Source organism: Lepidochelys olivacea (genome assembly GCF_965140295.1).
Source record: "Lepidochelys olivacea isolate rLepOli2 genome assembly, chromosome: 2".
Taxonomy (NCBI): domain Eukaryota; kingdom Metazoa; phylum Chordata; order Testudines; family Cheloniidae; genus Lepidochelys; species Lepidochelys olivacea.
In genome coordinates this window covers 138,559,554-138,575,750 of record NC_140412.1, presented here as the reverse complement: position 1 = coordinate 138,575,750, position 16,197 = coordinate 138,559,554, and the positions used below count along the sequence as shown (strand labels likewise).

Sequence of the window (16,197 nt, the reverse complement as noted above, 5' to 3'; positions counted from 1 at the left end):
TCAACCTCCATTAATCTTGTCATTTAATGAAAATGTTTAATCCTACCAGACACGTGTCGGATCCCTGCAGGATGCCACTAGATACACCCTCCCAGCAAACCATTGATAACTACTCTTCGAGTATGGTCTTTCAACTAGTTGTGCATCCACCTTCTAGTAATTTAATCTAGACTGCATTTCTCCAGTTTGTTCATAAGAATGTCATCTGGCACTGTGTCAAAAGCCACACTAAAATCAAATGTTATCACATCTACTGCTTTCTCACTAACCACCTGGCCGGTAATCCTGTCAAAGAAGGAAATTAGGTTGGTTTGGCATGACTTGTTCTTGACAAATTTATGTTGGCTATTCCTTATAACCCTGTTATCCTTGAGGTACTTACAAACTGATTGTTTAGTAATTTGTTCCAGAAACTCAACTCACCAAAGCCCTGGCTCACAGTTTGTGCTGCCATTTGTACCTGGGCTAGCTCGGTGTGCCGTGTCTGCAGGCCATCCTGAGAGTGGACGTTCCATAAGGGACCCAATATGGCATATCTCTAACCATGCCTACATTACAGCATAATTTGCATGATGTCTAGTAAGCAAAATACAAAATAACCAGAGGAAAAATGCATCCAAGTACATAACGCTTCTACCCATTGCTTAAGCTGTGATCCTTTCTGATCAGCTTTTTGTCCCCCATGGCCAGATAAACCCAGTGGGTACCCACCAATAGTGCTTCAAGATTTTTGTGCAGCTTTTCTGTATTCTTGTAACTTTTCAGTCCTGAGTAACCGCTTGGCAGATCAGTGTCAGAGCCCCTCACCATGTTAGAACCCCCTATCATAGTGCCAGTTTTTCCCATAGCCAGTTAGGCAGCAGCCCCAGGACCTGCATTCTCACTACCCAGCTTATATCGCATACCTGTGCATGACCAGTTGTACTGCATGAACACCTCTTAGCTGGGCTACCTGGTTTTCAGTGTTTTCTACCTCTCTCCCCTCACTGCTGTTGGTGCCCATCTATCTTGCTCCCTAAAACACAGTGCCCTAGGAATAGGGTTGTACCACAAATGGTTTTGTATGATGATTCTTTTCCCATGCCAGTACCAATTTTCAGTGAAACATATGGAAGTCCAGAAAGGTTTTGTAGTAGAACATAGATAATAGGCCCCAGATCATTCGGTGTTTGAGATTTCTCTATATGATACAGGTTTGTTTGAGTCTGATGGCTGTTTATCTATTTCTACCCTATCACAAGAAAGTAATCCAGTCTGATCAACAGTGAGGCTTACAGATATTCTATTGGGATACGGTGCTAACTTTGTATAAATAGCCTGTTTTTTTAATTAACTGTTTGCAGTTTCTGATAGTTGTTTATGCCTTAGGCTTGGTCTACACCCAAAACTTAAGTTGACCTAGTTAAGCCGACCTATGCCCTGGTGGAGACAGTGCTTGGTCAATTGAAGAATTCTTCTGTCGAACTAGCTGCTTCCTCTTGCAGGAATGGGCTTACTACAGTGATGGAAAAAACCCTTCTATCGCTGTAGTAAGTGTCTATGCTACAGCGGCACATTTGCAGTGCTGTAGAATGTGCTGCTCTTATGCTTGTCATGTAAACATCCCCTCAGTGGTATCAGCTACAAGAGTGGTGCTGGTTTTCAAATTGACACATGGAAAAACACGCTCTTGGGAAGAAACAAAACGACTTTGCATTTGATTTGAAGTACTAAAATACTGTTTACTAAAATACCATGCAATTGATGTTGGAGCTGTGTCAAGAGATACGTAAATCTAAGTAAACTAAGTTTGGGTACACTTAAAATCAAGATTTCAGAACGTAAGATTGATTGGATAGGTTATATAATTACTGCACTTGAGCTTTTCTGTATAAAATTCTCAATATACTACGACAAGAGTTTTGCTAAGCGGTTAGCCGATAATGGAACACACACAAGAAAACTGACAGTTCTTGCTCACAAAGGTGAGGCGTTATTGGCTCGTTTTATTAATGCACCTGAGTGGCGTAGCTGAAGGCTAAACTGGCACACCATGCTGCTGTATGACTGTTGTTTCTTACCACTCTTAGCGTAAGTGAATAGATTTTCTCCCTGAGGTTTTATGCCAAAGTTTGTTTATTTTACCCATGGGTACAAAGACGATAATTCTGCTGCCTGCAAAGTAATATGCTTGTAAATTGATATTAAAAGTGCTTGCATGCACACACGCGCACACAAGCATGCACGCTCTGCTGTTGGCCTACAGAGCCAGCGCTAACCTCAAGGAGGAATTCCTTACCTCCCAAATTAGCAGAATTTTCTTGCCTGCCTACATCATAAAACTAATAACTTCCAAAACTTGCTCAGACAGCCCAGTGTTTGTACAAGTCAGTAATAGTTACGTTAGTCTGTAGCTTAGATGTTTTGCCGAATGGATATTACAAAGCTGTTAGCTGGGGAGAGAACAGATGGAGGAGGAAAGCATAGTTCTTCTAACTTGTTTTTGAATTCCTGGTCATCTGATTCTCCAGTACAAATTGGACAAGTTGTAGTTCTTAATCCCAATAAAAACCTCTCCTTTCTCTATATCAGATAATTTCAGACCTTGAATCGTGGAATGATGAGCTCTCTCAGCAGATGAATGACTTTGACACTGAAGATCTTACGATAGCAGAGCAGAGACTCCAACACCATGCAGACAAAGCCCTGACCATGAATAACCTGACCTTTGATGTCATCCACCAAGGACAAGATCTACTGCAGTATGTCAATGAAGTGCAGGCCTCTGGTAAGATGGATCTGTCCCATCTTATTCTGGTTAATGTCTTTAGAGAGATTATCCAAACTGATACTAACAGGGGTCTGAAAGTGGCATCGATCCCCATTAATCACAATCGAGAGGAGAATGGACATGTATTTTGCTACTTGAAAATAATTCCATAGCATTTAAATAAAATAGATGAAGCATGCGGATCTCTAATAAAGTAGACCCTACTGACAATTAAAATGCTCAGGTTTAAAGTGGGGGTGGGGGGAACTCTGTAGGAAGTGAAAGTAAATAGAAAAAAGAATAGAATGAATAGTACAGGGAATTTATTTTGAGATACGTCATGTCTGTAAATTATGCATTGACTTTACAAGTAAAAGCAATTCATATTTTAGTTTCTTAACCCTTTTCACTTGATTTTCTTTGCAATATCCTGCTGCATTTAATCCTTCACAAGATATCATTATAGACTTTAAGGACTTCTCCCAAGATAATGTTGAGCATTCACTTGCTCATTATAAAACACCTGGAAATAATGTTTAAGTTCCTTAATCAAATTCTTCAAGATTTAAGTATATTTTACTAAATCGAAAATTGTTGGTATATAATAACTGTAACTCCCCTGGAAATTAGATCCACGTATGTTTCAAATTAATGGGTCTCCACAGGTGTGGAGCTGCTTTGTGACAGAGATGTAGATATGGCAACTCGTGTTCAGGATCTGCTGGAATTTCTTCATGAGAAACAACAGGAGCTGGACTCGGCAGCGGAACAGCATCGGAAACACTTGGAACAATGTGTACAGCTGCGCCACCTGCAGGCTGAAGTCAAACAGGTACGAGCTAAATACGTTCTGTGCGTTGTGAGTAGATGTGCGGATGTGTTCCATATATATACACATATGAATGCAAATAAGGTAGCTAGGTTGTAAGAAAAAAGTGTTTTAACTTCTTATTCTTGCAGATTTTTGTCCTGAGAATTAAGCATCTAGCACACTTTTTTGACCCTTGAATCTCAAAACAGATAATACCAGCTTAATTGTTAAGTTACTGTTTGCTATGGGACAACGCTGTCTGAAGAGCAGTTAGACTGTTCAGTCCATTTTTGTATCTTCCCTGTAGCAGACTGTAAAAAATCCTTTGAAATATTCCCTGACCTGTGCAGTGTGACTAGCATGGGTGTCTTGCTTGCAGCACATACCAGTAAGGAGGGATAATGCATAACAGCAGGGCACATCATACTGGCTGAGCGAAGTGAGACCTTTCACTCAGCTTGATGGAATCTCTGTCTTTCTTTAATGCAATAACTTTGGAATGCTGCATGTAGTCAAGTCCAAAATTTCGGAGATGGTTTTAGGCATCGGTGGGCATAAGTCTATTGATTTTGGTGAAATTAGGAAATCCAGAAGGCAGAAAGGGGGCCCTTGCACCTGGTGAACAGAGCCAGCAGCTTCAGCCAGCTCTAATTGTCCATAGATCAAAAAACCGGTTGATAACAGCCATGGACATCTTCTAGCTCCTATTAGCATCTTCCAGCGTAACAACAGTCCCCATCTGAGCTCTACCCATTGTCCAAATAGAGTTTAAAATGTTGGCACCCTGAATGACTTACTCCCAGACAGGAGGGAAATGGGTGATGGAAGACTGGGGAACCTGGGAATGGGGAGGGGGTGCACAGAGCCCCTGGCATATGGAATAGGGGAGAGCAGGGGGCATAAAGAACCCCTGGCATGTGGGAAGGGGTTGAGGTGGGTTGTAGGGAACGCTGAAGTAGAGGGGGAGGATGGGAGGGTGCACCCCCCCCCCCCGGAAACTTGTGAAAGGGAATGAAGGAGTGCAAGAAGCCCCTGGTGTGCAAGGAGCTCAGCCTGAAGAAGCTGTGAATCATGTGACCACCCTACTGTAATGTAACTTGAAGTATCTAAATGTTTATAGTTGGCCAGTGTGCAGACAGTATAGGCAGCACTTCTTAGAATGATTACAGAGTGCAAATGACCCTTTTACTGTAAGAGAAAGGAAGGTGGAAGAGATTTTCCAATGATGTAGCTGAGACAGCCCTTCTGTTATTTATTACATGTTGTCTTGTGAGGATGAAAGGAAAGTGCCAGTTGGTTATAATGTCCAGCTTGCACAATATATTCTTGATTGCAGAGAGTCACTCACCAGCTGAGACAGGATCTTTTCTTTATGAAATGCTGATGGACTAGAATGTGGTCAGCGGCACTACCCCTCCCTTTCCAGTGAGGTCGAAGCAATCGTGCTTTAGAAAATAGTACTTGGTTCCTATTCCATGGCATACTATATTTATGGTTTAATCACATATGTAATTCTTACTACAGCGTACGCTGTCCTGTCACCTGCATTTGTGTATGAGAGCTGGGGGACCAGGGAGCGAGAGAGGAGGAACAGTTGAAAATTGCATTGCCATGTGTTGCTGATCACATGTCCTACAGTAGTTGACAGAGGTATACTGCTGAGCAATGCCAGTGTCATGCTTAATACGTGTTTTCAGGATTTACTCAGTAAACCCTGTGTGACTCTTCATTTTTCTGAGTGATTAGTAATCCTAGCTAAAGTGGACATTGAAAGTTGACTATAAAACCAAAGTACTGAAAGCATTTAGCACAAGCCTCTTACATAGATGTTAATTGCTGAGATTGGACCCCTCTTCTTCTTGAAGTAAGTTTGTGGGAATCTTTCAGCTGACTTAAAAGTCAGTTGGATCAGGCCCTTTAGAACTAGACCTCATTTCTAGTATTGTAAATAAAAAACACTTGCCAAGATAGTATTGTTCATACTGCCTAGTCATAAAACAGTAATATTCCCACCCAGGAGATAGGTTGTTTACAGAGCATCTTCCTGTGGTTTTTTATTTTTTTAGTCCCTTCAGATTTATGAATGTTCACATGAAAGGGTGCAACCCATAAAGAATATTTAGATTGTAAGTTCTTCAAGGCAAGTGCTCTCTCTTATGGTTAGTATAGGTCTTAACAGAAATCAGGGCCCCATTATGCTTGTCTCGAGGTTATACCTTAATATCAACAATTAAGAACCCATTTTTATCTGTCTGGAGTTTTATATTAACTGTAATACTGTCATTCTTGACCTGTCACGTTTTTCAAAGGCGTTTGAATTTTCAAATAAGTTCATAAACTGTGCTTAATATAAATACTTATTTAAACACACAACTGAGAGGGTGCATGCATATGTTAAACACTTAATTTGTAAGTTTATCGCTTCTTATCCATATAATCTAAAAATGCTTCTCTCATCTTGAGACTGAAAAGTGTATGAATCTAAAAATATGGTCTGATACTTTGTATTTGTGTGGTCTCCTTATAATTCTACTAACACCCTTTGAAGTGTTTTGGGACTAGTAACTTTTATTTCTTCTGACTTTCATTACCTTAATACAAATACATGAGTTTTGGGGGGGGCGGTTAAGCCAGGAAGCAGGACCACTTGCTGTTTCCTCTGAACTGGAAAAAGCTTTGTAGCACAGCAGGTCACAGCCCTTGCGCTATCTGAGAGGAACACGACATACTAAACCTCCTTTTCAGACTGTTCTGTTGTTTGTATTTTGTTGCCAGAAGCTCTGAACACATGGTTTCCAGGGTTAAATTACTGTGATTTCCTGCCCAATTTACTACTGTTGAACTGGGCATAAGCATCCATTACGTTATGGAGAGACAGTGTCTCTGCAGAGCTAAGATTGTAACCAGCTTTTCAGTTTAGTCATGATTTTGACTCCCCCACTAACTGTCAAACCTGCTGCTACTGCTGACTTCTTTTCATGATTCATTTACATATAGCAGTAGCGTGGCATGGTGCCCTCCAAAGAAAAAGGGGTCGATAGCTCAAGCTGTTTACCATCTAATGAAAACAAATGAGATGTGCCTGTGCTGGGTTTAGTTGCCACAATTGTCCCTCAACTCTACCAGTGATAGCAACAATGGTGGGAGCACTGTGAAGACGAGGCTCTTGCAGCTACTTAATTTTGATTGGAGTTGTCCATCCTTGCTTTGAGCACAACAAATGGACATGGTGATAAAAACATCCATGGCTGCTGGTGCCTTAATTACTTTACCTCTACCACTGGTTCAGCTCTTTTTATTTCTGACAGCAGTGGTAATTTCCCCCACCCACCCCAAAAAAAAAAAAAAAAGTTAGTGTAGATAAAACTACAAGCTAGAACGATAACAGAAAATGAGGAGGTAGTGGAAGGGCTAAAAGAGGAACAGAGGCTTTAATAAGTCACATAAAAGCTTTGCTTGCTAAATTAAGATGCCGAATAGAGTTGGGTAGGGCAAGAGTAAATAGCAGCAGAGAGTGGTATAGAAGAAGGGGTTTGAGGTGGAACTTGGAGGGGGTCTCAGGATGCTTGGTGCTCAAGAAGAGAGATTGCTTCAGATGTAGGGACGAGTAGAGCTTGACTTGAACTCCAGGGATGTGTGGTGTCTGGCTAGAAGAGAATTCTGGGGGGAAGTGAAAGGTAAACTGATGCAACACACATCAGACATTGGCTTGAAAAATAAGGGTGGTGTGCTTTTTCCATAAGATTTCTAACAGTTTTTGCCTCATGAAACTCAATTTAACCTTTACAAAATTTGCTTGTTTCTCAGTGTCAGCACTGGTGTCTTATGCTATTTTCAGAAAATTGATTGTTAAATTTTAACTGACATGAAAATTTTTTTTTTTAAAATCTATGTTCTGATGGTGTTTATTATTATATCCATTGACTTCCTGATATCTGTAGTGGGGCCACCAGAGATTATGGGGTTTAATATATGTCCCAGTCTTAGAAGTGGGCTCCTGCAGGGTTTGTGAGTCCCCCCCTCAGTCCTGAGCCATTCAAAAACTCCTGTGTTGACATTATACCATAATAATACTTCACAAATATAGACTGAAATACATTCTAGCTTGAGAAACCAAGAACAAGCTATCAAAGTTTACCAGATGAATTCTTAAGACTTTAAAAAAAAAATTAGGGAAATAATTACATTTTTTTTAATGTCCATTAAAGTAGCATAAACCAATAGATCGTAGGCCAATGTAGTTAGTTATCCAGGTCAAATTTATAAATGACAAGGAGTGGAATTGCACCTTAGCTCTGCTCTACTGCACCTTATGAGACCACCGTATGCCTTCCTCTCAGAGAAGATGAGAAATATTAATAAGGGAGAGAATAAGCTAGCAGTTTCCTTGAACTGGGGAAAGGAGAGGCCATCTAATATGAAATGCACCTGGAAAAAGCTTTGTGGATCTAAATTACTATCCACCTTGTTTAGAAACTGTGATGTTGAAAATTATTGTTAATAGCTGAGAGGAGATGATGCCCATATGCAGTTAAACTTTGACAGTATGACCAACACAATTTCTTTGCTGTATTACGCTCTGCATGCTAACAGTTGCCCCATCTACATGAATAGATTCATCCTCCATGGCACTTAGCTTGACAATACAATAGTACTGACTTTCTGTCTTCGAGACCTATACAATTCTCACTCCAGTCTTCCTGGTGAGTTGATTTATGACACAGATGGTGGGGAGTTCACCATTTTAAATTCTCAAATATACATTAATTAGATTCTCTGGGGCTGCAGATATCATAAGCCCCATATACTCTTCCTATTAGGGTAATACTTCTTGCTACATATACCCTACAGCTGCGGACTTGTTAAAATCTATAAGTGAACCCTCAAAATACCTTGATTTTAAGATTATTCTTGGCCAAACCTGCAAAAAGTGCAACACTAAAGGTCAGTTACTGGAGCTGTGAAGCTTGTTCTAAGTACAGATACCTTACAGTAGGGTACGCTGCATTTCCATGTTTTTCTACATTAACCCTTTTCACTTTGAGACGATATAGACTGTTTAATTTCTTTAACTTCCTTTCTGGTTTCCCATCCCTGACATGTTTTCAACATATCATGACAACTCCACCTTTAAGTGATTAACTGTAGAACTAGGTATTGGCAGGTAGTCATATAAATCTGGTGACATTTTTGACAGTGTGGGAGGGGGAAGTGACATATAATATAAACGGAACATTAGTGCATATACATATATATACATATATGCATATCTTGCTGTTTGTAACTTCCTGAGCTGTTTGAGGGAGAACTAGGCTTGGTGCTGTTCCCCACTCTGGATGGGGAGATCCAACTCTGAGTTACTGTGGTTATGCAACACCCTAACCAGTTACTTGACTTGTTTGTGTTTTAAACCCACTGTTGATATATGTGGGTACTACCACATTTGTATTGCACTGGGAACCAAATAGGATTCTATTCTTGTGAGTGTCAGACAGTGGGGTTCACACATGGCGGGAGTGCAGAAGTACTTACCCAGGAGCATTCAAAAGTCAGAAGGGAGAGAGTAGCCCAAAACATGCATTAACATTAGTACCATAGATTGCCTCAATATGATGTTCTTACTGCTTCATTCCCCACTAAAAGGCTTAATGGATGACTTAAAGGTAGCTCAAGTCTGAGTTTGACAACCAAGAATTAAAAAAAAAAAAATACAGTAGTCATTATCTTAGCGTTTGTATGTGCATATAGTCATAAACGTACAGTTACTAAGCCTTATGCTCACAGTTCAAATTCTTGATCTGAAACAAAATTAACGTTAGCTGTTATAAATCAGTTCTGTAACTTCACCTAGTGTTGTTTTCCAGGCACTGTCAAGGGCATTATGTTGTGGAACAAGTCTTGTTTCCTTAAGTAGTGTTAATTGCAAATAACTTACTTCTGTGTAGTAATAGAAATGGAGCCTTTCTTGCTGATCTGAGGAGGACTTCTAAATTGTGCTGTCTTGTGTTCTGTTTCAGGTGCTGGGCTGGATCCGAAATGGGGAGTCCATGTTAAATGCGGGGCTTATCACGGCTAGCTCCCTCCAGGAGGCAGAACAGCTGCAAAGAGAACATGAGCAGTTCCAGCATGCTATAGAGGTATAAAAAGTGTGGTGTTCATGCCATTCTCCAATAAGATGGGTGCTTACGATATAGTTCATGGCAATCATTATAAAGCAACATGAGGAATAGATTAAATCCGTATGTACCTTCTAGGTAGATCTCTCACCCACCTGGGCAACAACGAAAAGGTTAATAACATGAGTGTGTACATTTGGGGTGAATAGATGGAGGGAGGTGAGGACAGTTTCTAGGAAAGGGAGTTTTGGGTAGCAGGGATTCTGACAGTCGTGATTCTGTTCTATGTCAGTGCAGTGCTTTTAATAAGTCAAGGGCAGTGGAAGTTCACTTTATATAAATATTTAAATTGTGTATTTACAAAATGGCTGAGACAGATTTAATCAAACAAAAGACTATTGCAAACACAGCGTTTTAGAATAGGATGCTGTGGGTTTTTAGGTTTTAAGACTAAGCTAATATAATAGATGACAGATTGGTTACAAATGGGGAATATACACAAATTGCATCATTATAGATAAGATAAAAGTTTTCCTAACATGGTCTCATAACTTCAGTGTACTGTATATGTAAATTACTAGGTTTTATTAATACTTTAATTTGATCTTTACAAGGTCTTGCTAACTGAGCTTTCATTATTAGTATGTTAGTGTTAATCCTGTCTACCCTTTCAGTATAAAACTGGACAAAAAATTAAAGCCAAATTTTTTGGCATGTGGGGAGAGGTAGTGTGTAGATATTTGTTCAGTATTTTATTGTTGCTGAACACTAAAAAGTCTCTGGTGGTTGATTAGCTTTTTTGTTTTCAGAAGAACTCTATTTTACAATAAATGCCTTCTGTTTTGCTGCCTTTTTGTGGCGTTTTCTGTTTCCCATCTCTGTTTACAGTTTGTAGTGTGTGCGTCCTCACTCTTGAAAGCTTTGGTATAGGGTATAACACTCCTGAGCTATGAATATTTATCCTTGTAGGGATAAATGATGATGATTTTTAATTTGAATATTTTCTGGATCATAGTGCACTTGGATATAATCAAACTTCTTGTACGTAGGGCTTCCAGATTACAAACAGGTGTATGTTTTTACTGGGGGACCAAATGTTCAGTATTATCATTAACAAATAATCAATTAGTTGGCTCATTTCACATCCCCCTGGATACTTGTTCTATCCATTTTCACTCCACATAAGTGTGAAATGGATTGCAAGAAAGTTTGTATGAAGAAAATAATTCTGATATCCAATAATCAAGCTGTGATGCTTTGGGTTTCACCCAGACCAGTAAGAGGTTGTCACTGCCTGCCCTGTAACCTTTGTGCTGTGTAACTTTGCCTCAGAGCCCTGAAACCAGCAGCCAGCTCACTACACAATGGCCTCAACCTGGCTCCAGCCCTTGCAGGGTGACACCAACAGCCCTTCCAGATCCAAGTTGCCCCTGCAGCGTCCAGTCCCTCTTGCTGAACCCTCACAGAAGATACCAAGTTTGCTACATCCAAAAAGACAACACACAACAGCCTGGTAGTTGGCTGAAGACCCACACTTAAGATACTTTTCTAATAAAACAAGAATATGTTTATTATCAAGAAACCTAGTGAAAGAAGAATTAAGTGATTACAAGTAAGAGTGAAAGAGAGCGAGGAGAGGTTACAAATAAAACAAACAGAATGCTCTTTCTTGTGACTAAAAGTTAATTCTAGCCAGTTACAATCATGGCCTAAACAATTTCCTTACCCACATCAACTTTCATAGGCTCACAGGGTACTGTACCTGATCGTCCCATTAGAGATGGACGCAAAAATGAAAAGGCTTTTTGCATCCCCTTTTGTATTTCCAAAACTCACTGTTTTGTCCCCAGACTCAGGATGCACCCTGGTGTTCAGACTTGTGCTGTTCTTCCCATCTCCCTCTTTCCTTCTGATTCGTATGTAAAAGGAACTTCTGTTGTGTTGATTCCACAATGCTTAATTTACGTTGGAGATATGTGGAAGGCTGCCTTCCCCCCTATCTAGGAGAATACCTGTTTCTCCCTTTGTTTAGTCACAGATTTTAAAGTAGGGGCGGACAAACTTTTTGACCTGAGGGCCACATCGGGGTTGCGAAACTGTATAGAGGGCCGGGTAGGCAAGGCTGTGCCTCCCCAAACAGCCTGGCCCCTGCCCCCTCCCACTTCCTGCCCCCCTCAGAACCTATGACCCATCCAACTGCCCCCCTCCCCCACACCGATCCTTGTCCCCTGACTGCCCCCCTCCTGGGAACCAACCGCCCCCTGGGCCCCCCCCGGGGACCCCACCTATCCAAGCCCCCGACCCCTATCCACGCCCCCGCCAGGCCCCCTGGGACTCCCACACCTATCCAACCCCCCCCTCCCCCCCGTTCCCAGTCCCCTGACCACCCCCAAGAACCTCCACTCCCTGTCCCCTGGGATCCCCTGCCCCTTATCCAACTCCCTGCCCCCTTACCATGCCGCTCAGAGCAGCAGGAGTTCGCAGCCACGCTGCCTGGTAGGAACGGCGGACCAGAGCACTGGCGGTGCTCCGATCTGAGGCTGTGGGGGAGGGGGAGACAGCAGGGGAGGTGCCGGGGGCTAGCGCCCCCACCCGGGAGATCAAGGGCCAGGCAGGACGGTCCTGTGGGCCGTAGTTTTGCTCACCTCTGCTTTAAAGCATAATATGAGTGAACATTCCTAACTCCTCATACATTGTTAGTACATACATTTCACAATGATAGTAATCACCAGTGTGTCACCAGCTTTCATAAGAGACCTTACTCAATATACTTCTATAGTACAGTAGTATTGTAGCCAATCAATTGATTCAAATGCTTATTCTTTGAGGTTCAGTCCCCGTTCTCCCCCTGGGGTATTTGGACCCAGAACACTCCACCTTTCCCCTCCCAATCCAAAGAGAGAACAAACCTGGAAGCCATAATTATAATTTGGTTATGTACTGTAACTCGGCGAGCATTGTATGGCTTGCATAATCTGTTGCTATGCAGTTGATGTTCTTGGAGAGTGATAGACACTGTCAATTGATAATAAATCTCTGTTGAATTTACTTCATATTTGTTTGCCTAGAAAAAGTTATGCTGCAAACCTACTGCTAGCCCTTTATTTCCTTTGTCTGATATATGTGTGTAGAAAATAGCATTGCAAATAAGAAAGTGAAACGTGGATTTAAAGCAAATGCATTTAAACGTTATGCAACTAAATATTTTATTTCAACTTCTTATCAGAAAACGCATCAAAGTGCACTGCAGGTGCAGCAGAAAGCAGAGGCGATGCTGCAGGCTAATCATTATGATATGGATATGATCAGGGACTGCGCTGAGAAAGTTGCTTCTCATTGGCAACAGCTGATGCTCAAGATGGAGGACCGTCTCAAACTTGTGAATGCTTCCGTCGCCTTCTATAAAACGTCAGAGCAGGTATAGGAACTCCTGAAGACCCATGCCTTGCAGAATAGTAAAGGGATTTGTGATGTTTTATCATAAAAATTACCTTTGGCTCAAGTGGCAGAGTTAATTAGCTTTAGAGCTCAAGTTTATAAAACTGATATTAGCAGAAATGTTGGTATTTTAAAATTTTTATTTAGAACTTTCCATGCTGTCGTGGAAACGCTGACGGTATTATATTAACTGAGGCCTAGAAAAATGAAACGGACCCTAACCAAATTGCAGTACAGTCAGTGAAGTTTTATTTTCTATACTGAGCAGAAAGCAAAAACCACACATTATAACTGATAAAACAAAGTGTGTTTGTAAAATGCTTGGTTACAAATTATTCACGTTATTAATAACATTTATGTAAGATTTCCTCTAAAATGTTGCTCTGGTATTAGATTTTTTCTTTAGTGGTAAGTCAGCTACATCTTAAATCCCCATCTGCCCTTCTTGACCTTTTTTTCTTTTCCCCCATGTTTCAAATCAGGATTACGTAATTGAGTAATTTGGATTTTCAGTTTCTGGAAAGGGCCTTGCCCAGGGAAAGTGTCATATGTGCAGATGTACTGTCATGTAAGAAATCACTTCTGATCATAGCTTGATTAAAATCCTATCATAAATAACTATGTGTTATCACCTATATCATACTTTTCATCTTCAAAGTGTTTCATGAGTTTTAATCCACATCACATCCTGGGCAGAGGCTGATGGCAGTTTCCCTATTTTAGAGAGGCGGGATGGAAAACAGATAAATTGAAGACACAATCAGCATCTATGTCAGAGCTGGGATTAGATGTCTAGGGTTCTTGGTTTCAAGTCTCCTGGATCAAACTACTTCACAGTGTTGTTCAACTGAAATACTAGAGATATTTGTCTCCTCTTGGCTGGTAGGTTTGCAGTGTGCTGGAGAGTCTGGAGCAGGAATATAAGCGGGAAGAAGACTGGTGTGGGGGAGCAGACAAACTGGGTCCCAACTCTGAAACAGATCACGTGACCCCTATGATAAGCAAGCACCTTGAACAAAAAGAAGCGTTCCTGAAGGTAAAGATGATGTTAGTTACATGTTGGGAAGCAAGCAGTTACATCCTCGCATATCTTGAATAGACCAGAAAAACCCAGTGACAGGTGTATGGCTTCGTGAGCTCCTGAATGGTGATTACACAGGGAATGGCATATGACTGTTTCTCGTGGTGATTAGAACATTGCCAAGTGCATAAAATGTATGCCCGTTTATATAAATAAGTTTCCAATTCAACTTCAGCAGATAGCTTGGAGAATCAGGCATCCCACTGTGATAGATGTGCAGCTGGGACTCACTTTTTTCAGCAGCCTCCACTTCCCAGAACACTTGAGAGACACTTCTTTAAAAGAAGCAACAGCTGCTCAGCACAGTGGCTCCCCATGACTCAAAGCAGCTCCCAGCAGAACTAGAGCTGCAGTGGGGAAACCTGATTCTGTGCTCCTTTTTCTATGGTATTTTATAATTGCTCTTAAAAAACCCCAAAATAATATTCTACACTACAGTAAAGCTCCAAAACGCTATAGTGCCACCATGTCTTTGAGTATTCCTGTTACAATTCTCCTACCCTTAAAATAAAGGTAGTGGTTCAGATTTTGTAACCAAATTATAAATAAAAAATCACTTAGGAAGAGGAGAGCCAGTTTGGAAGGGGAAAGGGTAGAGAAGACGAGTGGGGGAGAGAATACCAGGAGAGGGAGACAAAGGACGGCCGGGAGGTGGGGGGTGTGTGTGAAGGCTGCTGTTTTCCAGAGAAATGCAATCTTAAAATATAGTACAAGAAATTCAACACAACAGCAATCTGAAGAAAAGATAAGGCAGTAGTATTGGGCCACTCGTATTCAATTTTGGCTGATAAGGTGACTTAGCAATGGTAACACATCAGTGGCACTTGAAAATAATTGTGATAGCCTCTGCCTGTGGGATGTGTGACTGCATGGAAAATACTATTGGTCAGTAAGTATACAGAATGTCCTTCCTGTGGTGTTGTATTAGAGTAGTTTGAAAGCCTCTTAATGTTAGATACTGAGCTGCAAACACCACTGAAAACATGAATTTTCGTATAACTGTAGGGGCAGTGTCAAATGGATCTCTCACTTGCAAATGTCTGAACTTTTGGGCTGTTGTGAGAATATGATCTGATGAATTACTGTCTCAGTGATCTTTGTCATTGATCATATCTGTTCTGTCTTCACCTAACCTTTTAAAGTAGTAGTTTGATGTTCCACTTCATTACAAACAAAGGACACCAGGCCTATATATAGAATTTGGTATATATTCAGAAGTTGAGGTTAGGAAGGCAGCTATGCTGGTTCTTGGCAATGCAGTTAGATTCTGGTTGTTGTGTTGCTCTTTGGTTTGAATGCTTTTAAGACCTTTAAAGGGCATGTCTTCTTTCAGTACTTTTGGTTTCATTTCAGCAGAGCAACTATTTTTTCAGTGTAAACTAGTGGTGAATCTTTTACAATATCCAGGTGATTACTGAAAGTTGTGCGCTTGGTTTACATAATAATGACAAATAAGTTAAAACAATCTACTCTGTGTACCTTGAGCTGCACTTAAAAGTATGGAGAAGATGATCACTTTTAAGTAACTTCAGGTATAAATTACATATAATGCTAAGTGCCAGATAACCTAGCCCTGGATTAACTGCTATTTGCCTGGAAAATAGAGATCTTTTTAACTGTTTGTCTGCTCTGTATTGAATAGGACATAGTAAGCAGAAAAAGGAGTGTGTGTATCCATGTGTCTGTTAATGCCCCTTCAAACACAGCAATTTCAAATGCTACTGAATCTTCTCGTAGGCTTGTACGCTGGCTCGGAGGAATGCTGATGTCTTCCTGAAATACCTGCACAGGAATAGTGTAAACATGCCAGGGATGGTAACTCACATCAAAGCTCCTGAACAACAAGTCAAAAGTAAGTGTTCTGTTAGGAATTTGGCCTTCTTGCGCTGCAACAAATCTGAGAAAATGAGGGTGAGCCCCAGCCAGGGCGGATACAGTATTTCAGATTTATCAGAAAATAAGTGATCTTATAAATAATAAATAAATAAATAATAAATATAAA

General features: G+C 40.8%; 1 protein-coding gene across 3 annotated transcripts in view; it reads left to right on the top strand.

Annotated features, from left to right (window-relative positions):
* The window catches only part of TRIO (trio Rho guanine nucleotide exchange factor), a 401,689-nt gene that overhangs the window by 225,362 nt on the left and 160,130 nt on the right, over window positions 1–16,197 (top strand). For all 3 annotated transcript variants that reach the window (XM_084621487.1, XM_084621488.1, XM_084621489.1), the window contains exons 14-19: window positions 2,572–2,767; window positions 3,415–3,581; window positions 9,578–9,697; window positions 12,903–13,094; window positions 14,001–14,150; window positions 15,933–16,047. In XM_084621487.1, the coding sequence (XP_084477613.1) occupies window positions 2,572–2,767; window positions 3,415–3,581; window positions 9,578–9,697; window positions 12,903–13,094; window positions 14,001–14,150; window positions 15,933–16,047 (940 nt within the window). The remainder of the gene's footprint in view (window positions 1–2,571; window positions 2,768–3,414; window positions 3,582–9,577; window positions 9,698–12,902; window positions 13,095–14,000; window positions 14,151–15,932; window positions 16,048–16,197) is intronic.